This window comes from Bidens hawaiensis, unplaced genomic scaffold (assembly GCF_021521415.1).
Source record: "Bidens hawaiensis isolate Kalapana, Puna unplaced genomic scaffold, B.hawaiensis_p1.1 tig00086531_1, whole genome shotgun sequence".
NCBI lineage: Eukaryota > Viridiplantae > Streptophyta > Magnoliopsida > Asterales > Asteraceae > Bidens > Bidens hawaiensis.
The window spans coordinates 1-24,721 of record NW_027504221.1 but is presented as its reverse complement, the minus strand read 5'-3'; the positions used below and the strand labels follow the sequence as shown (position 1 = coordinate 24,721).

At 36.1% G+C, this 24,721-nt stretch overlaps 1 protein-coding gene and 2 pseudogenes across 2 annotated transcripts; 1 reads left to right on the top strand and 2 right to left on the bottom strand.

The window, feature by feature from the left end:
- The first annotated feature begins 1,012 nt into the window (after positions 1 to 1,012).
- LOC143607776 (cysteine proteinase inhibitor B pseudogene) lies at positions 1,013 to 1,556 on the top strand (annotated as a pseudogene).
- Positions 1,557 to 2,966: 1,410 nt separating this feature from the next.
- LOC143607777 (putative UDP-N-acetylglucosamine--peptide N-acetylglucosaminyltransferase SEC) lies at positions 2,967 to 17,650 on the bottom strand (annotated as a pseudogene). Its single transcript, XR_013149051.1, has 24 exons — positions 17,269 to 17,650; positions 17,040 to 17,185; positions 16,867 to 16,965; positions 16,728 to 16,778; positions 16,095 to 16,211; positions 15,945 to 16,001; positions 7,024 to 7,143; positions 6,869 to 6,931; positions 6,699 to 6,777; positions 6,507 to 6,616; positions 6,382 to 6,435; positions 6,236 to 6,303; positions 6,021 to 6,123; positions 5,737 to 5,939; positions 5,558 to 5,654; positions 5,391 to 5,462; positions 4,578 to 4,654; positions 4,372 to 4,488; positions 4,202 to 4,286; positions 3,963 to 4,130; positions 3,778 to 3,888; positions 3,605 to 3,691; positions 3,337 to 3,524; positions 2,967 to 3,230 (listed from the first exon to the last, which is right to left on the bottom strand). The product of XR_013149051.1 is annotated as a putative UDP-N-acetylglucosamine--peptide N-acetylglucosaminyltransferase SEC (transcript).
- Positions 17,651 to 19,539: 1,889 nt separating this feature from the next.
- Positions 19,540 to 21,667, bottom strand: LOC143607778 (2-alkenal reductase (NADP(+)-dependent)-like). The gene is made up of 4 exons (XM_077083098.1): positions 21,216 to 21,667; positions 20,698 to 20,869; positions 20,150 to 20,399; positions 19,540 to 19,935 (listed from the first exon to the last, which is right to left on the bottom strand). Exons 1-4 carry the CDS (start codon positions 21,438 to 21,440, stop codon positions 19,557 to 19,559), a joined length of 1,026 nt encoding a protein of 341 aa, XP_076939213.1. The 5' UTR covers positions 21,441 to 21,667; the 3' UTR covers positions 19,540 to 19,556.
- Positions 21,668 to 24,721: the final 3,054 nt, after the last annotated feature.

Genomic DNA, 24,721 nt, shown 5'->3' with positions numbered 1-24,721 from the left:
GATAGTTGGTTATCCTACGTAGCAGTGACATGATACAACAACTAGCTCTTGCTAATTATTCCACAAAATAGCCTTACAATAATTCAAACTTTGTGATTTTTAGCATTTATCCAATAAATAGTTGAAACAGTATTAGAAAAATCGATCAAGGTTAGTACAAATGGACAAAAAAATTTTAAACATTTCGTCGTCCGAATTTTCAGAAAACCCATATGTTTCCCATCCGTGATAAAAAAAATCCCAATTTAGTATGTATACAGTATCGTATGCTTTCTCAAATTCGACCTAAAAAGAAAATACAAAGTTGCTTTTAAATTCTTTTGTCCAAGAAATTAGTTGGTTTATTGTTAGAACTTAGAACACCAGCCAACATGTTATAGTGTTTCAAAAATGCGGATTGTGATAAAAAGACACAACCATGCATCCTATCACCTTTAACCATTTTAATACTTTTTAAGATAAATAAATGCAATTGAGTGTCTAGTTTAATTGAATGAGTAATGATTAAATTTTGGAATCTTTTAAGGTAAGTTTAAAACTGGACTCAATTGGTTTTTTTTTTTTTTTTTCAGTGATAGACTTCCTCAGTAATAATGTTAGCGAGTCCAACATGAAACATTAAATTCAATACAGATGATTGACATCCCGTTTTAAAAATACTCACTCGAGGACAATTCCATAATTCCAAACACTATTAAAGAGAAAGCAGTTAGATAAATGATTATAACCGATCCAACACGTGTTTAATCTTATGTAGTGATGGTAATTACCGCCCATGCATGATCTATTTATTGGATAAACATAAACCATCGAACAAATAAACCCAATAAATTAAACTCCTACGATAATTGACAAAAACTTACTGACATTATTTGTCGTGTTCTCCAAAATGCCTTCAAAACGTGGTAGCCATATACCTTGCCACTTCGTCACTACAAGCCACGTGTCCATCACCTAATTCATCTATATATATAACCATGCACTGGATCACTTTCACAAAAAGTGAAACACACTTCACATATTCACATTATCACCATGGCAAACCTCTCAATGGTTGTTATCACCTTCTCAATTGTGATTCTGGTATCGATTTCAAGTTCTACGGCTACTGGAAGGTTAGGAGGGAGGACAAAGATACCCGATGTCGAAACAAACAAGGAGATTCAAGCGATGGGGCGGTATTCAGTGGAGGAGTATAATCGCCAGAGGCGGAGCGAGGCGAGGACTAACGGTGATGAGGATTTTACGTTTTCTCGGGTCGTGGAGGCCGAGAAGCAAGTGGTGGCTGACTGGGATGAAGTATTACTTGAAAATCGAAACTATTTCGGGTAATAGCGATGATCCGAAGGTGTTTCAGGCGGTTGTGGAAGTGAACCCGTGGCTTCACTCCAAACAGTTGCTGAAATTCACGCCGACAAATGGTGTGCCACCACGCGTTCAGTAGAAGTGTGTATGGGTCGGTTTTGGTCTGAAATCGTAATCATAATCCGACTTTTGGTGAAGTCGGTTGTAGTAATTAGGTGTTGAGATGTTTGGGACTGTAAAATGACCCGAAAATAATGTGGGGTCTCTTGAGAGAAAATTTGACCACTAAATAAACTGTTATTACATATTTGGCATGACTACAAGTCGGGTCTGTTCCACTGGTTATGGACAGTGTTGTAATTGCTAGTCGATTGTATTGATCATACAATCTCGCAGTGTCCTAGTAATAGCTAGGAGTACAATGTTTTGCTTTAACAAACATGCACATAAACATATCATATGTTTGAAAACAAAACCAACATAGATCAATGATCCATAATAATATAAAATCTTTAATCATACCAGGCATAATACTTCAACGTCTCGATAGTAAAATAGTAAATACATTAGTGATCATATGGGTATTCGGAGTCGTTTTCTTTGACTTTAAAGTGTTGTGCTTGTTGACCACCACAGTACAGATTCCACATCTTAAGGTAAGCTCGTTCTAGATTTCTAACCAGTACATTCATCACCAAAATTGAAGTGGAGATGTCAAGAGAGTTGACCATGGAGAAACATAAGTTGACTTACCCATCGTGATGTATCAAACAAAGGATAGGTGAGTCGAGACTTCTTGAGTCTGTTTGTAAGATCTTGAAGCTTGGCTGGATTTAAAGCTAAGTTTACTGCCATGTCTTCATACTCTTGCATGCTTCATGTCAACAGTCAGAAGTCAAAATAATCAAAACTTGAAAAAGAATTTAATAATGACAGTAATGATAATAAGTTAATAACATAGATGAAATGCTGACCTGTTGACAATCATCTCCTCCCCAAGTCCAGTAGCCAGACAGAGTGAACCAGCAACTCTAGTAGCCATTTTCTCCAGGGGAAGAGTCACCATTGCATAGTGGCTTGTTTCACCACAAACAGACAGATAAACTCACCAACTGTTGTATATAGCAAAATGTTCACTAAAAAAATAGAACATTTTTCTTTTAGCAAGCAAAAAGACCACGAGAACCATGTAAGGTGAGAATCGTATAAACACTTCTACTAAGACAGTGAGAATCATATAAACACTTATATTATTAAGATGGGAATAGTATAAAAACTTATATGTGCTCCGAAGTCCTTGACAAATTACAACTTGGTCTAACAGCTTCATAACTATTCTACATTGAATGTCCCCTCCAAAATAAACATTAAACACACATACATAACGCTTCCATATATATATGTTTAGAACCGTGAAAACCAGATAAACATGCATACATAACGCTTCAATAAAAGTGGTAAAACTGAAAAAAATGGTATATTTCCTTTTTCCACTCTTTGATTTATCTCCTCCAAAATATATTTTTTTAGGTATATCATGCCCGATACAATCTATATGCACATGTATATTTAGACATAAAAATTCACATTTCCATACAATCTATGTATATTTAGACAATCTATATGCACCTGCACTGTTCTACCGTTTTAGAATAAATCTAAAGTAAATCTTAAATATAAAAAAACTATATGCATTCTTGTCAAGAATGAAGTTGGAGACCACACAAACGTGTCATACATTGGTGGTTCATAAGTGTGTCGTGTGGTGTGTGTGGAAAGGAAAGGTTATATATGTATATAAAGGTGTGAAGGACGTTACGTGTCAAGACAGAGATCGGCAAGAGCACAACGTCTGATGTGTTCATTTTTCATAGCAACGTCTGTGAAAATAATCTGGTCTGGCTTAACACCTTGTGCAGCAGCATCTACATGGGACAAACATGATACAGGTTAGAAGAATGTTACTGGTTTAAACCCGAACCCATTTAAAAGCCTCATAGAAGGAAATGAATTATACAAGATAACACATACAAGCACGAAGTCTCATCTCGCCAGCAGCTGGGAATCTGAGCAGCCAAAGTGCACTGTTTGGAACACGCTTCAGAATATTGCACCTAAAACAAACATATCTGTAAGTTGCTTGAAAAACAAACATCTTCTGGCAACCCGTATGCAGACCACTTCGGCCGACAGTTTGGATCGAGTACATCAAGATTTTTCTAAAAAGTTTTTAGTTCATAAAATTAGTGGTGACAAGTGTCTCACAGTAATCAATGTGTCAATGTGAAATTCAAATTACCTGCTTGTAGTCGTTCACAAAGTAGCAATGAGGAACATGCACAAGTTTCTCTGAGTAAATATGGGCATACTTGAGTGGCGAGACAAACTGTCAATAGATGTTGCAACATATTAGTATTAACAAAAAGATGATCTATGCATAATTACATGGTACTAAAAGAGAAACTTGCTGACCTCATCAGTGACAAGATACTGTATATAGTTGGCCCCAGTTGTCCCAGGAAATCCCATGTATGACACCTGGATAGGTGCAGGTTGCATGGCAAAAATTTCATTTGTAGCCCCCTGTAGCAACAAATATGAACACCATGGTTTTTACATTGTCCATATTAATATCTTTTTAAATATGGTATGCAAACCTTGGTATAACCATTGAGGTTGATAAGGATCTGTATCTGATCTTCATTTATTAGACGAGCAATCATATCAGACGTCATAGCTGACACATCAATAAAGTGCTCTGCTTCGGATTGGATACGGATCCGCCATTCGCTACCATCGTTTGGACTCAAAGCATAGCAAAAGACCTAAATACTATAATTTGTAACATCTGGCAAACCAGAACTTTAATCAATATAACATCGAAATCAACAAAAACCTCCATGTTTTGTCTGTCGTGCATGCCAAATACTGAGCCCATTAGATGAGACAGAGGGTGGTTTCCAAAATCGCTGCTCACATATCTACAACAAAATTAATGTATTAATGCTCTAGTTAACAAACATGTTCTTAGCATAACAAGATATTTATTCATGTCAAAACATTTACCCGATTCTAAGGCGCTTGTTAGCCCCTGTACTCTTTATTTTTAAAGGAGAAGGATGGTTGAAAGCAGGAAGAGAAAACCGACTTGCTATAACAGAACAGTGTGCTGCATACTTCCGGCTACAAAGGAAAAATAAAAATGATAATCAAAACAATAAATTCGAACCAGAAATGTTACACATATTAGCCCATATAAACCAAGTATGTACCTGATTTCAAGTGCAAGAAGTGGATCAAGCGGGTATGCGATTGCATGGAAAGGTTACACACTTGGAATAACTGATGTCTGAAAGAAAATAACAATCACTTTTATTCACCAACATGCAAAGAACAGTGAACTTTCTGAATGAATGTGCAGTGAACCGTTCGGCAGAAAATTCATTTATTAATAAACGAAGAAACATAAACTTTTTACGTTCGTTTAACAAAACGGACAAAAGCACATGTCTTGTTTATTCATCACTTATGTTCATGAGCGTTTGTTTACATTCATTCATTTACATTCATTAATGTTCGTTAGTTTATGTATGTTCAAGTTCGTTCGTTTATATACTCATTTAAATTGTTTACGCCCATTACAGCTTAGTTAGTTTTATGAAATTAAAATATCACCTCTCAGAGTTTAGTCTAGTTTTAGTAAATTTTTATTAGTTTTATGAAATTAAAATATCACCTCTCACAATTTAGTCTAGTTTTAGTAAATATTTAGGCCCAACATATTGATGTTCACGTTTACTTTTACTTGATATTTGCTCGGTTATGTTCGATATTTTATGTTCAGGTATGTTTTGTTTGTTTGTGTTTGTTTACGTTTGTGAACCGTTTGTTTATACGATTAACAAACGAACACGCACATTTTCTTAACAAGCGAACATAAGCAAGAAAACCATGTTTGCTTAATTTTTCATGTGTCATTTTTTCGGTTAAAGTGAAATGAACACGAACATACTCTGTTAGTGTTCGTTCGATTCGTTTACAAGCCTATGTATACATGATAACTTCAAGAAAATTTTGTACCATACCTTGATCTGCCTTCGAAGAATACTGTCTACTTCAATAAACATTCTCTTTCTGTCATCCCAGTCACACACACACTAGGGAAATGTAACAGAAAGTTCAGAAATGAAATAGAATGAGATACAATGGTAGAGACATGAGTCAAAATATATTGGAAAATTTAAGCCCGTACCTGTAAGGTGTGCAACAGATTACAAGTGGCCTCAGGGAAATCAGGGCGTATAGCCAATGCTTGCCTGTAGCTTTTAATAGCTGCTTCCACAAGCCCACTAGAATTTCCACAATCACAGGTTAAAATGTGATCATACATTAACATAACCTAGCTGATATATGTCTCAACATTCTAAATACCTGTCTTTGTAAGCTGAAGCCAGATTCACATGAGCTTCTGCCATGTTTGGACGGATAGCATTAGCATGTGAATAATCTTGAATTGCTTCATTCACTCTCCCTATCTCTTTGTAAGTGTTTCCACGGTTAACAAGACCATCAGCTGCCAACGGGTCAATCCGGAGAACTTCATTTTAGCAAGATATGGCATCAGCATGATTACCCTGTTGCTCAATTCCATATGCCATATCAGGTCTCAGGTAACACTTTATATGCACATATTAACAGACAATAACCTAAACTACCTGCTGCTTGTATATTATTGCAAGATTGTTGAAGGGAGCAGACAACCCTGTGGTTACAGACAAAGTTGCCTTGTAACATTGAGCAGCGGCACTCATCATGTTCCTGAATACCAAATAATTACTCTTGTGTGAATCCTTACCGCCACTTTTATAAAATTTCTACTTAAGAATCACATCTATGATATAACTAACAGATATGAATAGTCACAATGTACCATTCCATGTATATATTCCCAAGGTTAGTGAGTGCCTGAGGATGGCTAGGTTGCAGAGAGAGGCATTGCTGAAATTTAAAAGAAAATCAAATCAATGTAAGAAAAAAGAAGTATGATACTTGAAGCCAATAAAAAGCATAACCTACACGATAGCAATGAATGGCTTCCTCAACTTTGCCAGCATCCTTAAGTGCATTACCCTATTTAACAAAAAGAAATGTTGCATTTTTAGATAAATATGAGTAAAAGTTGGAGAAGAAAACAAACTAACCAGATTGTTATAAGCCTCCAAAAATCCAGTATCATAAGTGATTGCCTGCCTGTAGTGGCTAATTGCTATGTCCAAGTTGCCTTGCTCATAATATATGCTTGCTAGATTCCCTGAAATAGCATGAAAATACAAATAAAGATAAATATTTAGTGAATATAGAAAGTAGAGACAAAATAGAAGACCGGTGCTCACCAAAAGCCATAGCATAATCTGGTTTGGACTGAAGCGCTCGTTGATAACAGACAATAGCTTCAGCAGCCAATCCCAATGCCTGTGAAATGCAATATGACAGTTATTTTAGCAAACATCTTCATCAGAATTCAGAACTGGAAATGTTATAATGAAAACCACAGAAACTTCACCTTGTATACATTCCCCAAATTCAAATAGGCATCAGCAAATGTTGGTTTCAGCTTGACCACCTCCTGAAAGCGACAACAACATTGAAAGTAGATTCAAATATTACAACAAAAAGTTACATACGATAAACTGTGTAGGTAAACAAAGAAGTGCAAACCTTGTAATACTGAAGTGCCCTACTAAGATCGCCAGACTCCATGAAAAGGCCAGCAAGATTAGACCAGGCAATGGCAAAAGTTGGTTGTATACGCAGTGCCTCCACGTAGCAATTGTATGCCTGTTCAAAAAATACTTCTAGGTATATTGCAAGGAGCAACAAAGGAACTCACCATAATGATGATAAAAAAATGCCCAATTGGTCTTTATATTTACACACAAAGATGCAGTGAATAGACAAACAAAACAACCTACAACTCAGCTATGAACAAAATGATCAGTTCTCTAAAAGCTCTGAAGTCTAAACTGTTGGGTTTCAATGGATATTTTAGACTTAGTTAATCATTTCACTAGTCATTAAAAGGTGGAAGCGTGATTATCTAGTTTATGTACATATATCCATATATATATTACAAGTTCATATGTGTGTTAATCTATGAATAACCCTTTATTCTTGTTTCAAGATTACCATTAATCTTAAGATTAGAAACCCGAGACTAAGGATCAAATAATACGGAAAAACTAAACTATCAAAGCTTGTAAAACTTACATTCTTAACTCCTTAAGAGATGTAGTTGATGGTTGAAGAAGATGATGATGTTGATGCTAGACTTTCAAAGGGAAAATCCTCAAACGGAAGATACCCCGAGCCTCCAACACACACCGAGCTATGTTAGGAAGCTTGAACACGAGAAACCAAGACTCGAACCTCTTTTGTTTCTTGACTTCGGCCGAACCAAAAACAAGAAGGAAAGAGAGTGGTATATCTTTGAAAGTGTGTTGAACCATTCTTATATATATGAGATCATATCTCAATCAAATCTATGGTTAGGTTCATTTTTGGTCAAGTAAACTTTACTCAATCTCCAACAAAACTTTACCAACTTTGACCAAGTGTATGGAGTGTGTGTGTGACTCATGTTTAAATGATATATTTTATACTTTATAAAATATATAAACACCCCATCTTTTATAAACCATTTTATAAAAGAACACATGTCTAAATAATCATTCCAATAATAATTATTTGAATAAATAAATTAACCAATTAATTTATTTAACACTTTCAAGTAATTATTCAGAAACCCGATTTCTGAATGTGTCGTGTTCTGTATTTGTTTTATAGATTATATCTCAACAAATACATAATTGGTGTGTGTCTAACTCGTTATTGGGTATGACCCGACTTGGATCAAACACGGCTAGCCACATTAACCTAATTATGTGTCTCGGGCATACGGTATTCCAACAATCTCCCACTTGCACGAGACTCATGGGAAGTTAATGCTAATGGTGAATACCGCCTAACAACAGGTCACCATCCCTAGTGTGTTTGACTAAGTGCCATTCAATAACATCATCCCCTTCAAGTCCATACTTGATATGATATAGGTAAGTCTTATCATTACATCCCTTTGTTACTAGATGTCCTGTCAAATCGAAGAGACACAGAGTGATCATTCTCTCAATGATTTAACTTAACAGGCCTTAGACATCTAAACTCTCAACACGTAAGAGGAACAAATCCCATCTTGACTGCATACACCCTTGTTGACATCTCGTATGATATCTGAGCTCTTTCTTACACGTTATCGTGTTACCGAAATAACAAAGAAGAGAGTCAAGTTATCTGACTTGATGAAAAACCAGATCCAATATGCATCTTAGGTCAAAGGACACAATGATACTCGCCTTTACTCAAGGATTACTTATGATCAGTTACAATAACTCTATGCAGTGATCCTTGAGAGCGGGTCAGTCCAATATTTGTATCCCACAAATATCTATGAACTTTGGTGGCAAACATATGCCCTATATTCATCACATGAATATCAACCAATCCGGGTTCATAATAGTCTTACCTTCATACTTGTTCCCACAAGTATGATCGACTACGGATGTTTAGAACAACATAAGTCATTCATGGATTAAACATGCAAATATAGAACATAACTCATTGAATAATTAAAACATAATTAATTTTCATGAGATACCCATTACATTCGTTCTTATACAAACACTAAACACAGATTAAATCCACTCACTAGAATACCGAAGTCCTAATGCACAAACATGACCCTCATGCTTTGGCCTATCGAGGAGCTTCGTGAGTGGGTCCGCAATATTTTGATCGGTATGAACTTTATGAATACATATCTTTCCCTTTTCAACTTCATCCCTTATGTAGTTGAATCTGCGCTCAATGTGCCTCGTTTTCTGATGAGCACGAGGCTCCTTGATCTGTGCAATAGCACCCTCATTGTCACAGAATATCTCTAGGGGCTCCTGAATGGTAGAGATAATCCCTAGATCCATGATGAACTTTTTCATCCATGCAGCCTCTTGGGCTGCCATTAAAGCGGCGATGTACTCAGATTCTGTAGTGGATAACGCGACAACATCCTGCTTCGAACTCTTCCAAGAGACAGCGCCTCCATTCAAAATGAAGACATATCCCGACTGTGACCGAGAATCATCTCGGTCATTTTGGAAACTCGCATCCACGTAACCCTTTACGATGAGTTCCTCCTCACCAGACCCATATATTAAAAACATATCCTTAGTCCTTCTAAGGTATTTTAATATATTCTTGACAGCCATCCAATGACTGTCACCTGGGTTGTGCTGGTATCTACTCGTTATGCTTAAAGCATACGAGACGTCCGGTCTAGTGCACATCATTGCATACATAATAGATCCTATTGCCGAAGCATAAGGAACATGCTTCATCCTATCCTGCTCTTCCTTAGAGCTAGGACTTTGGGATGAGCTTAACACGGTTCCTCTAGGAATAGGTACCAAAACTTTCTTAGAGTTTTCCATCCTGAACCTTTTCAGGATTTTATCAATGTATGCACTTTGATTGAGTCCGATCAATTTCCTTTGTCTATCCCTATAGACCTTTATTCCCAAGATATATGTCGCTTCTCCAAGATCCTTAATTGAGAAACGACTACTTAACCACGCTTTAACGCTTTCCATACTTGGTATATCATTTCCAAATAAAAGTATATCATCGACATACAAAATAAGGAACATGACTATACTCCCACTAGCCCATTTATACACACACGCCTCATCACCGTTTTGGACGAAGCCAAACGCTTTGATTTCTTCATTAAAACGATGATTCCACATCCGTGATGCTTGTTTCAACCCGTAGATTGATTTCCTTAACTTACATACTTTGTCAGGATTAGATGGATCGACAAAACCTTCAGGCTGAACCATATGGACATCTTCCTCAAGATATCCATTAAGAAAAGCGGTCTTGACATCCATCTGCCATATCTCATAATCAAAATGAGCTGCAATGGCAAATAATATCCTGATCGACTTAAGCATCGCGACCGGCGAGAAGGTTTCATCATAATCAATCCCTTGAGTTTGTGTGAAACCTTTTGCTACAAGTCGTGCTTTGTAAGTATCTAGATTTCCATGCATATCGGTCTTCTTCTTGAAGACCCACTTACATCCAACCAGTTTGGAGTTAAGTGGACGATCAACCAATTCCCAAACTTGGTTATCGTGCATGGATTGCATCTCGGCGCTCATGGCTTCAAGCCATTTTTCACAATCAGGTTGTGACATAGCATCTTTGTAGGAGATCGGTTCATCCGAATCGACCAAGTAGCAACCATCCACGAGAAATCCATATCTCTCGGGAGGTTGACTAACCCTACTATATCTGCGAGCAACGTGTGTATGATCAACCATTTGATCACCTTCAACATCCTCGTGTTGAAAGCTAGTATCGACCAACTGTGTATCATCCAGTGATTCTTGAACCTCTTCAAGTTCCACTCTCTTTTCACTAGGTCCTTCCATAAGGAACTTAGTTTCTAAGAAGTATCCTTTGCGTGAAACAAACACTCTTTGTTCACTAGGATCATAGAATATATATCCTATATCATCCTTTGGGTATCCTATGAAGATACACTTGATGGATCGAGCCTCAAGCTTATTTGGGGTGTCACGTTTAACATAAACTTTGCATCCCCATACCTTTAAATATGAAAGGGATGGAACCTTTCCATGCCACACTTCATAGGGTGTTCGATCCACCTTTTTGGTCGGGTCCATATTCAAAATACGAGCTGCTGTAAGTAGTGCATATCCCCAAAATGATGGTGGTAGTGAGCTTCGTGCCATCATTGATCGAACCATGTCCAACAGTGTTCGATTCCTCCTCTCGGATACTCCGTTATGTTGAGGAGTACCAGGAGGAGTGAGCTGTGAAACAATTCCACAATCTCTAAGATGACTTTGAAAAGCATCACTTAGGTATTCGCCTCCTCTATCGGAGCGGAGTACCTTGATTGTTCGGTCGAGCTGATTTTGTACTTCATTTTGAAATTCCTTAAACATTTCAAAGGCTTCATGTTTGTGTTTCATTAGATACACATACCCATATCGACTAAAATCGTCGGTAAAGGTAATGAAGTACCTTTCACTATTCCTACTAGTGGGCTTGAGAGGTCCGCATACATCCGTATGTATGATACCTAACAAGTCCTTAGCCCTTTCATTTGTACCTTTGAAAGGCTCTTTGGTCATCTTGCCTTGAATACAAGATTCACACTCATCAAACGAACCTAACTCGTTTGTTTTCAAAAGACCATTCTTTTGGAAAGTATTTACACGATTCTTGTTTATGTGTCCAAGGCGACAATGCCAAATGTAGGAATCACTCAAATCCTTTTTGAGTCTTTTGGTGGAAGTTTGATATAATGAGCTATTTGAGGTATTATCATGAACCAATTCATAAATACCGTTGTTTGGTACAGCTTTAAAATAAAAGAGATACCATTAGATGATACATGCATTTCTGATTTTACAAATTTAAAGTCAAAATTACATTGTCTAAGAAGGTGCACGGAAATAATGTTCCTAGTCAAACTAGGAGCATACAAAACATTCCTCAAAACAACTTCCAAACCACTTGGAAGCGATAAAGTGAAGTCTCCTCTAGCGACCACGTGCACCCTTGCACCGTTGCCCATGAAAAGACTCACTTCGCCCTTCTTTAAGTCTTCATTCCTTTTGAACCCCTGCAACCAATTGCAAATGTGAGTTCCACATCCAGTATCCAATACCCATGTGTTAGAAGAAATAAGATTTAGCTCAATATTAATCATAAAGACATTACCCGAGGCATGCCCCGCATTCCTCTTGTCTCTTAGCTCCTTTAGGTAGACCGGGCAATTGCGTTTCCAATGTCCGGTCTCCCCACAACCAAAACAAGGATCATCCTTATGACCCCTCGGTTCCACAACCTTTTGTTTCTTTGCCATAACCGGTGCCTTGCCCTTACCCTTAAGATGCACAGGAGGACCCTTTCTTTTTGCTACCTTAGCCTTAGGATTGGGCTGAGATCGATTCTTGGATCCACCTTCATTGATCGCAAACACGGGTAAAACCCTTTTACCCATGCTCGCCTCGGCTGTTTTAAGCATTGAGTGAAGTTCTCCAATGTTTTTGTCCCACCCGTTCATGTTATAATTTAACACGAAAGTGTCGAACCTTTTCGACAAAGAGTTAAGGATCAAATCCGTTGCTAACTCTTTTGAGATGGGACAATTGAGCTTGGCGAGGCGATCAATGTAACTTTTCATCTTAAGTACATAAGTTGAAACTGGTTGATTATCATCCATTCTACATGCATGCAAGGCTCGAACCGTTTCGAACCTTTCAACCCTCGATTGCTTAAGGAACATTTCCTTAAGTTGAGTAATCATGTCGACGCATTATGGTTTTCGAAATCCTTTTGGATTTCGGGAACCATAGTCGCCAACATGAGGCATGACACTTGAATGGAATCTTCCGTGTGTTGGACCCAATTCATGTATTCGACCTCACTTCCCTCTTCCGGTTCGTTGGGGATAGGGGTTTCCAAAACATGATATAATTTTTCTTGTTTTAGAACAATCCTTAAATTTCGGAACCAATCCGAAAAGTTATTGTGGTTAAGACGGTCTTTAGCGAGAATAGATCGGAGAGATACATTTTGGACGTTAGGGATTATGTTGTCGTCGACGTGTGCGGCCATCTGCAGAATTTTAATTAAGTTCATTTTAGTGTTTTACTTATTTTAATTATTAATACCCTTTTATATATACCAAATATAATTAATAATTAAAATCTAGAATCCAACGATAAACCCGACTCCGGTTAGGTGACCTTTTTCCCATTGTCGGTTTATCAAGGTAGTTATTCATAACAATTGCAAACCCTTTTGCAACTTCTAGAGTTTATGGGACCGGTTCGAAATCATATTTCGTGTCGGCATGTTTATCCCATCAACACCTATTAAACCCCATGCTTGGGTGACCCTCTTCACATGGTTCTAATTTAAGTCGTCCTACTTGTATCAACTTGTAATATCAACATACAAATGGTTAAGTGACCTTTTTCCCATTTATATGCCAATATTACCTCAACATATTAATTTACTCTACGCGGTTAGGTGACATTTTTCCCACTAAGAACTTACTAATATGTTAAGCGTTATACAAAAGGATGGTGTTTAACGTGTTATCCTTAATTTTAAAAGGGATTTTTAGTTTTAATAATTCTAGTTGTAAAACTTTAAATCATGTTCTAACATGCATTTAGTAACATGATTATTTTGAAACCATTTTCAAAATTCTAATTTATAATAAAACCATTTTATTATGGGCGTGAGACGGCTAGTTAATAAATCCATTTTATTAAACTACGTGTCACGTGATTACCGATAATTGTTAGAACCCGTTTTATGCTTTGTTAATTAATTCTATGTGACGAAGTTGATATCCTAATATCTAACAACCACATAATCAAACAATCAATTAACAAGCATACACAATTATACTAGACACGAGCCACTAAGTTAGACCACACTTGTTAGCCGAAACAAGTGTGTGTCTTAGGTCCGATCCTAAGGGACACACGACACATGGATGTTGTAGCTCCCACTTGATCCCGCATCCAAATGCGTCAAACATCTTCTTCAACCCCGTTGTAATCCATTGGGCTTGAACTTGGGCCTTAGCTTCCATAAGCTTCCATTTGGGCTCAATTGGTGGGCTTAGGTCCTTTTGGGCTTGAATCCCCTTAATGGGCTTGTGAGGCCCATTATCACCATACCCGGCCCAATAAGGCCCAAACTTCCAATTTTGCAATCTTCTTTAATTTTACAAAACCAAATGTCCTAATACATTTTTAATTCTATAAAATAAAGATATTACAAATAATCTATTTATTACATTCCCATATGAATAAATAATTACAAAATTACAAAACTGCCCCTAATTAATTATTACAAACCGAAACTTGAATAATTAATTACAATTACAATCATCAACCACAAACAAACATCCATTTTGGTCTACGGCTCGGTCTAGTTTTAATAAATAACAAACATAACCCGTTATGTTTTAGGATCCCGTTCCAAAACCCCTTGACCTTATCGGGCCTAGCCCAACCCATTTGGGCATGACCCAATAACTTGTTCTTGGGCTTCGGCCCATAAGAAAGTCTCATGGGCTTCGGCCCATTTAACTTTCTTCCCTTTTTTCGGTTAACCCATTAACCAAAAGAAGTGGGCTTCGGCCCAATAGCTCGGTTTTATTTATTTATTTTTTTTTTGAACAAAGCCAAAAATATAACAAGATTAAATACAAAAAAAAAAATCATGCATGTTAATTTTTTGTATAAAATCTTTCAAGGGGAAAATATAAAACCGAAAACCCGAAGCTTAGTTTCCCGTATCCCGGCTCTGATACCATTTTGTTGGGTTTCTATGGATATTTTAGACTTAGTTAATCATTTAACTAGTCATTAAAAGGCGGAAGCGTGATTATCTATAAACTTTATGTACATATATCCATATATATATTACAAGTTCATATGTGTGTTAATCTATGAATAACCCTTTATTCTTGTTTCAAGATTACCATTAATCTTAAGATTAGAAACCCGAGACTAAGGATCAAATAATACGGAAAAACTAAACTATCAAAGCTTGTAAAACTTACATTCTTAACTCCTTAAGAGATGTAGTTGATGGTTGAAGAAGATGATGATGTTGATGCTAGACTTTCAAAGGGAAAATCCTCAAACGGAAGATACCCCGAGCCTCCAACACACACCGAGCTATGTTAGGAAGCTTGAACACGAGAAACCAAGACTCGAACCTCTTTTGTTTCTTGACTTCGGCCGAACCAAAAACAAGAAGGAAAGAGAGTGGTATATCTTTGAAAGTGTGTTGAACCATTCTTATATATATGAGATCATATCTCAATCAAATCTATGGTTAGGTTCATTTTTGGTCAAGTAAACTTTACTCAATCTCCAACAAAACTTTACCAACTTTGACCAAGTGTATGGAGTGTGTGTGTGACTCATGTTTAAATGATATATTTTATACTTTATAAAATATATAAACACCCCATCTTTTATAAACCATTTTATAAAAGAACACATGTCTAAATAATCATTCCAATAATAATTATTTGAATAAATAAATTAACCAATTAATTTATTTAACACTTTCAAGTAATTATTCAGAAACCCGATTTCTGAATGTGTCGTGTTCTGTATTTGTTTTATAGATTATATCTCAACAAATACATAATTGGTGTGTGTCTAACTCGTTATTGAGTATGACCCGACTTGGATCAAACACGGCTAGCCACATTAACCTAATTATGTGTCTCGGGCATACGGTATTCCAACATAGACAACAGTTGACACTACATGATGATGTAACATTTCTAGGGTATGAATAAAAACGGTGGAATCTTGTCAGGTTTTGAGTCGGTGAATAAAGATAGGTGACTGAAAATGGATGGCATGAACGATTTCAAGTAAGTGTTTTAACTCCTCCAAGTTATGACTTGTGATATAATAGCCAATGAGATGAAATTAGATATTTCTTACTTCTTGCACCAGTCCTTGAGCTTTCATTAAGTTCCCAAGGTTGCTGTGAGCATCAACCTACAGAAGCATAATAATAAACGAAACCTCACATACCCTTTCGAGTAATTGTGTGTTTATACATACATAGAAAAACGAAGGCCAAAAATCTACCAAATGAGGGTTTAATGAAAGAGCCTGCCGACAGCATTGAGCAGCTTCAGTAAGTCTTCCTTTCCTCATGTATGCACTTCCCAGGTTCGACCACGCATCCGCAAAATTTGGACGAAGCTGCATGATGCATCAGTCATAGTTGATGTGAGTTGACGCAACAAAAAAGGTTAAAAGAAACACATAGAAACAAAATGAAATGCGGTTTTAATAAACGTTTTGAATTAAAGAGCATGATGACACATCATCACATCCATGCACGCCACCTTTCACTGATTCATAACCGATGACTTGTACTTCAAGTAGCAATACATAGTATGTAAAACCATTATGGGTGGATGCACGAAGATTTTGTTTACAAAGTGCTTGTTTTTCGCATTTTTCTTTAAATGCTTCATTCTTTTGATTTTTTAAGTGCTTGGTAGTGATTAAAATATCATTCATTTATTAAACTTCCTCTTTAAGGGCACATATTATAACTAGAAAAACGTAAACTTTTATGCTTTATTTCTCCCCTTGTATAGTTGTATATTATTAGAAGTTCCTTCTGGATTTATTTGAAATGCAAGTAATATGGGTAGCCATTAATTCCCATGTAAAACTTATAAATTCAAATACGCTTATAACATAACATACCTCAATAGCAACTAAATAGTAACGGATAGCAACATCAATATTCCCCTTTTCCTGTAAAATCAAAACACATCGCTCAGTTTCACCACGCTCAAACCACATAAACAATAAACACGTCATAAAATCTAAAACCGCAAATCACCTTCCACGCGTTAGCCATATTCCCAAAGCACTCCGCAAACTTTCTATCAATCCGCAAAGCTTCTTCGTTTTTCGCAATGCACAAATCAAACTCATGCAGCTGAAATAACCGAGTTACGTCAATCCCTAAATGCAGAAACTAATAATAAACTATGCAGCAAACAATAACCTAACCTGATAATAAATAGCACCTAGCAGAAGCAAATTATCCAATCTCAAAGGATTCCGATCATAAACCGCCTTACTATGATCCAACGCCTGTCTAAAATCCCCAGACTTATAACTCTGATGGGCCACAGACATCAACATCTCTTCAGTACCTGTAATAAACCATCTCCAAAACCCTAATTAAGCTCAAATCACGTAGAAACAAATCAACAAATATCAAAACATTAATTCAAACCTTCACGTGAGTCCAATCCATGTGAGAGCTTATAATTACCACTCTCCGAAGCCGGAACAATCTCCGTTGACAGTAAATACGAAGCATCACCACGCTCGTTGTTATACGAAACCCTAGCAGCAGCCTGCAACTGATGCTGCTGACGTGGATCGGTCTGTAACGACAGCATAACTGATGAATTACTACGGTAACCGTCGTGTGGCGGTTGTTGAGATTCCGTTAATTAACGGCGGAATTTGACGGAACGGTGGTGGAAATAACGGCTCATAGAATTATCGGCGAGGTGATTGATAATTAGAGAGAAGAAGATGATGAATTTGAGAGCGTGTTTATTGTTAGGGTTTGGTTATTATGAGTCACAGGCGTGATTGAAGATGAAGATTATTAATGAAATTAAGAGGTTTGATTGATTGATTGATTGATATTTGATATATGGAAGGTGTGTGTTATTCAGTCGTTACGTGACACGTAGTTTATTCAACTGGTGGAAGTCAAGGTTGTGATTACGGTGGAGTTTGGTAAACAATCTTGATTCATTAGTCGGGATGATTCCACTATAAGTATTTTTATACAAGACCGTGTGTGTGTAGTGGGACGGTTTTCCATCTAAAACGCCCTCAAAGCGTCGAAAACACTCACGGGGCACCTTGGGGTGTTTGGATGTGGGGGTGCCGGACGCCTCTCACAAATAAAAGTCTAGATAAGTAAATATGAGAGTGAAGAATATCTAAATCTTTTGGAGATGTCACATATCTATAGTCGAAGATATGGAATGTTATTTGGCAAGACGTTGTTGTCAGAAAATCCTCTTTGTTCCCTGTATAACTAGCATAGTGGGAATGTGGAGGTCGATTTGGCGGGACGCGTTGTGCAGGTTGGGTGTCTCCTCTTTGCAAAGTTGTTTGTGTCTGATACGATGGTCTCTGTGTGTACCTTCTGTACAGGCATCTCCCGGTTGGGTTATCTTTCCATGTATAGTTGTTAGGTACTATACATATTGAGGATGTGTTTGCCGGCTTCTCCTTTGTCGTTTTCAGTCCAACGGTCTGGGTATTTCTTGCCCCAAATGGTGTGTTTGACCTGGAATCATCCCGAATGCAGGTTCATATCTCTTCATATGCTAATATTGTGTCTCATGAACTGTAAACAGTGATGGGTTTATAAAGTTCTGGAACAACAAAATAAACAGGGTCAAAACAAGTAAGGGCTAATGAGTCGAATAAAACAATTTACTCATTTACTTAAGGATATTATAAATTATTAATACTTGCTTAATAATACAATGAATTTGCTAACATTTTTCGGTAAGACTCAACCAACCATACATATATAAAAAAAATATATAATATCAAAAAAAAAATTGTAAATCAATTGACTAATACATCAACATGGCATGTTACGCGTACACTCAATTTAATTAGTAATGATCTATACCTAAATGTTTTACTTTAAGATTATTTATGAATTTAAATCAAACTAAAAAAATATAGTTTGTAATTTTAGTTGAACTAAAAGGAACTTGTGTGATATTTTCCTTTAATATAATTGAAACCCATGATTTACCTCAAACCATTTCCCCTAAGAAAATGTTGCGGATATCTCCACATATTCATCAAGATGTGACCAACTTGTATGAACTTCCATGTATAAACACGTTCGCCTCTCATGCCATTGTTCTCTCTTCATTTTTGATAAATAGATAATGCACAAACCCTCGAATCATGCTAGGCCCATCGAGCAATCAAACAATGTTAGGAGAGTCTCACAATTCATTAACTATTTAAAATATATTATTTTACTACAATAGTTTTATGTTGTTTATCATTGTCACAATTATCGTTGAATTATTGATTTTTTTTATACGTGATATTAAACCTAAATAGATAGTTTTGTGTAATTTATGTACTTACTTGTACTTCATGTTCTTGTATTGTAAAATTGTTCATGTAAATAAACGTTTCCAGGTTTTATATACTAAACTTGATAGAGTTTATGAGCCTAAATAAGTGTAATATTGGTACTAGTACAAAATCTTTAAATTAATGCAATAAATATAGAATTACATACAAAGTATATTATGCATTATTATGAAATTGACTAAATAACACAGTATGTTATAAATCAATATAAAAATAGTTGCATGTATATAACAAAAATAAACCAAACTTGAACTTGAAAACATACTAAAAAGTCAAGTTCAATGAATATTTAATACACATGCTTCATGCTTGTTAACTATTAAAAACAACACCATATATTTATATAGATAGGCTATAGCCAAAGCCAACTCATTCGCGAGCCACAACAACCAGTTGCTTCCCAACATTTTTGCCATAAAACATCCCAATGAAAGCCGCTGGTGCACTCTCAAGCCCTTCTACAATATCTTCAGTGTAAGAAATCTTTCCTTGTTTGATCAAAGGCATGATCATTTCCATATACTTTGGATACATGTGATAGTAATCACCCACTAGGAAACCTTGCACGCGTAGACTTTTCGTGACCAGCAAAAACATGTTGCGTACTCCCTCCTCTTGCTCTAGATTGTATTGTGAAATCATCCCGCAAACTGAAATTCGACCATTCAATCTCATATTTGAGAGTACCGCCTCCAACATCTTTCCCCCGACGTTCTCAAAGTAAATATCAATGCCATTTGGAAAGTACCTAACATTATTATACAAAAGAATGTTGTTAGATCAAACGGATTAAAAATGGTCCAAAGTGTAAGTTTAAGGAATAACACTTTCCAAACAAAAAACTAGATAATACTTTAAAACTGATATTTCTTTTTTTTTTTCAAATGTCCAAAAAAAAGTCCAAAGATTAATAATATGACCCAACCATTTTTCAACTTGTAGTCATGGATTCTCATGCTAACCTTTTTAGAGTTGCATTTAGATCTTGCTCTTCTTTGTAATTAAAAGCTTCATCAAATCCATATTTATTCTTCAACAAATCGACCTTTTCTTTTGTACCCGCACTCCCAACGACATAACATCCCGACAACTTTGCAAACTGCCCAACGAGCTGACCAACTGCACCCGCAGCTGCCGAAACAAAGACATACTCGCCTTTCTTGGGAGCACAAATCTCAAAGAAGCCAACATAAGCAGTGATACCAGCAATGCCTAATAACACTCCGAAAGTAAAACAAAATCGGAAATTAAATTAAACACTAAAATACGCTCATCCAATACTTGAATGAAAAACGAGTCAGGATTATCCGAAACTATATTTTTTGGTGTCTCATATGTAAAGACATTCATATGATGAAGAAATTATTGAAGATTTACTTGATAAGAAAGGTTGAATATGAAATGAATGAGAGACGCAACTTATGGTTGTACATAAAGTTTATTTGGTTGTACATAGTCTAATTTACAAGTGTCTAGTACAACCAAAATCAAATTGAACATTATAACATACCAAGAATTCCTGTATAATAAGAAAGAGGCACATCAGTATCTTCAATCTTGCGTAAAAAGTCGGTCGAACTGATAATGCTATATTCCTCCCATCCAGTCAATCCCGAAACACCTTTCTTGAAGTTTGAATGCCCAGAATCAATAACTTTAGCTACTCCAAGTCCCACTATAGGCTACAAGATGATATAAATTACATTAAAACGCAAGCAGAAAAACCCGAACCCAATAGAAAAATCGGAAATATTTGGGGCGTGTATTTAGTTATATGCTTAATTATAAGAATTTTCGTGACAACGGGATGGGATGGTTATAGGTGGCACTTGCTCAATTACACGAAACTATTCGTACATGTATACCCGCATTGAAATTGAATATGCTAATATACTATAAAATATTAAAAAATATACAACATTTTGAAGTTGTTAAAAACTTGAAATTATAGAGATGCCCAATAACTAGAAAATAACTATGAAAGGAGAATATACGATGCGAATGCATGATGAAGATGAAGTTACTGACCGAACCAAGAGCAAAGGGTGGAAAGTAACTGTCTTCAGCCTTGGTCATCTGAATTCGCAAGTAAGGATCGCAAGAGAGATAAAGGTTCTTCACGAGAACCGCATTCGAACCTTCTGGAAGCTTGAGGCTGATGGTGGCGGAAGCATTGAGGAGCATGCCGGATTCCTTCGGGAAGCCATTAACGTAACTCTTCAATACGGTCTGCTTGTTCTTCACTTCTTCCATTTGTGTGTGAAAATGTTGTTGAAGATGAATGGCAAAGGTAATGTATGTATCTACAATGACCACATAACAATGTTATGTAAACCCGACTTTTGCCGGTAACATGTTAGATCATTTCTTAAAACAAGATTATTTTATAATAAGGATTACTTTATAATCAGCTTGTAGGTGCAACAACTTCATTCATGTAACATGTGTTTCTATTTTATTTTTTTGAAAGGTACATTCATCTAATATATATATATATTGTTTGAAAGCATATTCGTCTAACATATATATTTTTTTACTTTTTTTTTGAAAGGCACATTCACCAAACATACTGACCTTAGGCGTCATAAGTCAAGCTACTTTGCGTTGATTAAAACTAATTAATATTTAATTAAATACCCAGCTTTTATCTTCTCCAATAATCATTCACGTAGTACCATATACATTTGAAATTAATTTGGTAGCAATTATTTCACCATTAAGTAATTATTTCATACATTTGAAATTACACAAGTAGCACTTACTTTGGTGTCCTACATAAACATATGTAAATAAAAAAATTTTGAACGAAAAAAATAATAATAAAATGCTAAAATACTCATGAAACAATGATGAAGGGGAGTTGGTTCCGCATTACCGAATCGGCAGTCATACCAAAATACAAAATTGAGTAAAACACAATCGAATACCATACCGACTGTGGTGGTGTTTGGAACCGATAATGAAAAATAGTGCGTATACCAAGACCGGAGACCACAAAATAAATACCGAACCGGTATTGAAAAATAGCGAAACCGACGCATACCGATACTAGAAACCACAAAATGAATATCGTGTTGGTGTCGATGTTGTTCGGTCGATATCAGTTCAGTATGTCACACCCCGTCCTCGGGTGGTGGGACATTTGGAGATGCGAAACCTGTTGATTTCAATTTCTTAAGGTTGCTGAAAAAGATTAACAACTTTAATACAAATGACTAATATCATAACTTAGTCAACCGTGGATTTTATGTTTAAAATCAGCACAACCAGAAGATACATGTCTTAGTTCAAGCTTCTATAACATCATCAAAATCTAAATATGAATTCAAAACAATAAGGCTTTTGTGTCTTGAAATTCCACGCTCGAACGTCTTGACTTATATTTTTCTTAAGCTTTGAGTTCACAAGAAATCTAACGGTCACATGAGAGACATAAGAATATGTCAACGAAAGGTTGGTGAATACAATTGAACAAACACAATTTAATGAAACAACGAGATAAACATAAATCACATAACCATTCAACTGACCAGCAAGTTTTTCGCCCATGTTTTCACTAAGTGTACACCCTAGTTCTCTAAACCTTTTTTCATATGCCTACAACCAAAAGTTTCCCGACTATTTAAATCGAATAAATACATCAAGAGTATTGGGTTCATAAAGCGTTTAAACATGTATCTCAGTTTATAAAATAGTTAACGTGTATTCACCTAATCAAGTCTGGAGAGTTTCAAGTTTCCTGTCTTGTTTTTAAGGGTTGCCCAAGGATTCTTGAAACTATAATCAAGTTTCGGGTGGTTAAGGTTTATAGATCCTAACAGAGATCTAATTCAAGTTTGAACTTTAAACTCTATAAACTCATTTATCAAATCGTACATGTTCAAACTTTAAGGACGATACGAGCTGTATTGCGGGCCACATGGCCCCGTATGTCCCGTAGGGCATAAATCAGTTTTGTTTATTTGAGCTTAAAATATGAAGTCTAAGCTTATTTATAACTTATCAAAACAAGTTTATTTCTAACTTATCAAAATGGTTCGTAAGGCCATTCGACTCTAAAAACCTTTGTAATTAGGTGTCAAATTTGACATACACGGTTTCGTGTGACGATTTTTGGTAAAGTGTCGGGTTTGAGTTTTAACATCGAATTCGGACAAGAAAAGTTACCTACACTTGTTTATTTACACTTCTTGACAACTGAATATTTTCCTAGTTCCTACACTACCTAACACACATGAATGAGTTAATCTTATGGTACAAGACTTTAATCAAAGCAAAACTAAAGCATGAAGAAGTCTAAATTAAGGTACTACCAAAAAAGATACTCTAGTCTTGGAACAAATACAATGATGAAAGCTTCTAATCAGCATGAGACTTCAAATACAAGGTTTCCGTACATGTTTCTCATATAAACAAAGGTTCACCATTGGTGGATTTGACCGAGTTTGACTACTTGCAACACAGATCGTATTGCAGATTATATGGTCCGTATGATTGACCATCTATGACCATTTGAATATTTGACTTTGAACTTTACAACTTTGACATTCAAGTATTCAACAACAAAATGAACTAACCCGATACTTTAAATAAAGACTCGTATACACACTAGTATGTACATATGTACTTTTGTGTAGGGTGTTATGTGGTACGGTAACAATACCAAAAATACTTAAATAAAAAAATGAGGAAAAACACAAATCAGATACAATATCGATTGTGGCTGTAGGCCTGTAGGGTACATGCTTAAAAATGGTCAAATTTGTAAACTTAAAACAATTCGTGAGTCTTTTTTAACATTTTTTTTAATTTTAAATCAAAAGTTATTTTGGTCTTTAAATATAAAAAATAAAGAAACATAAGACATATGGACATATTAAGTAAACTAGCAAGCAAGAAGAAAATCGACCCCAATTTTAGTGGCTTGTGCTTCCTGTTGATTGTTGAACAACAAATAAAATTAAAAAGGAAAAAAACTTTTAGGTGAAACACGTTGAGCTACAAATAAAATAAAATAAAAACTGTCAGATGCAAGAATTGAACCCGGACAACATATTTGAAGGAAACGCGTCTTACCAGTTGCATCAACTTACATCGTTTAACATGGATTGGTTTGTTTATATATTATATAATAAATGCGTAATAATAATTATGGGCCCTAAAAGAAGTTGGACCTTGGACCGTTGCCTTCTCTGCTCACCCTACGGGCCGGCCCTGCCCGCCACCACATGAAGGAAACTCTTAGGGAAAACCTCATTAACCATTGACCAACCACCCCACCAGTAGGGTTGTTCAAAAAGATCGTGGCTCGTAGCTCCGCTCAATAAAAACTTGAATAAAGCTAGCTAAAAAAACTTGATTTGAAGCGACCCGAGCCGAGCTTGACCCAGGTCATAGCTTGTTGGCTCGATCTTAGGCTAGTTTAACTTCAAGCTTGAGCTCAAGTCTAGCCAAGCTGTCTTGTTTAATTTCAAGCTCGAGCTTAAATCCACACTAACTCGACTCGTGAATGGAACTACCCAGAGTCTTACAAC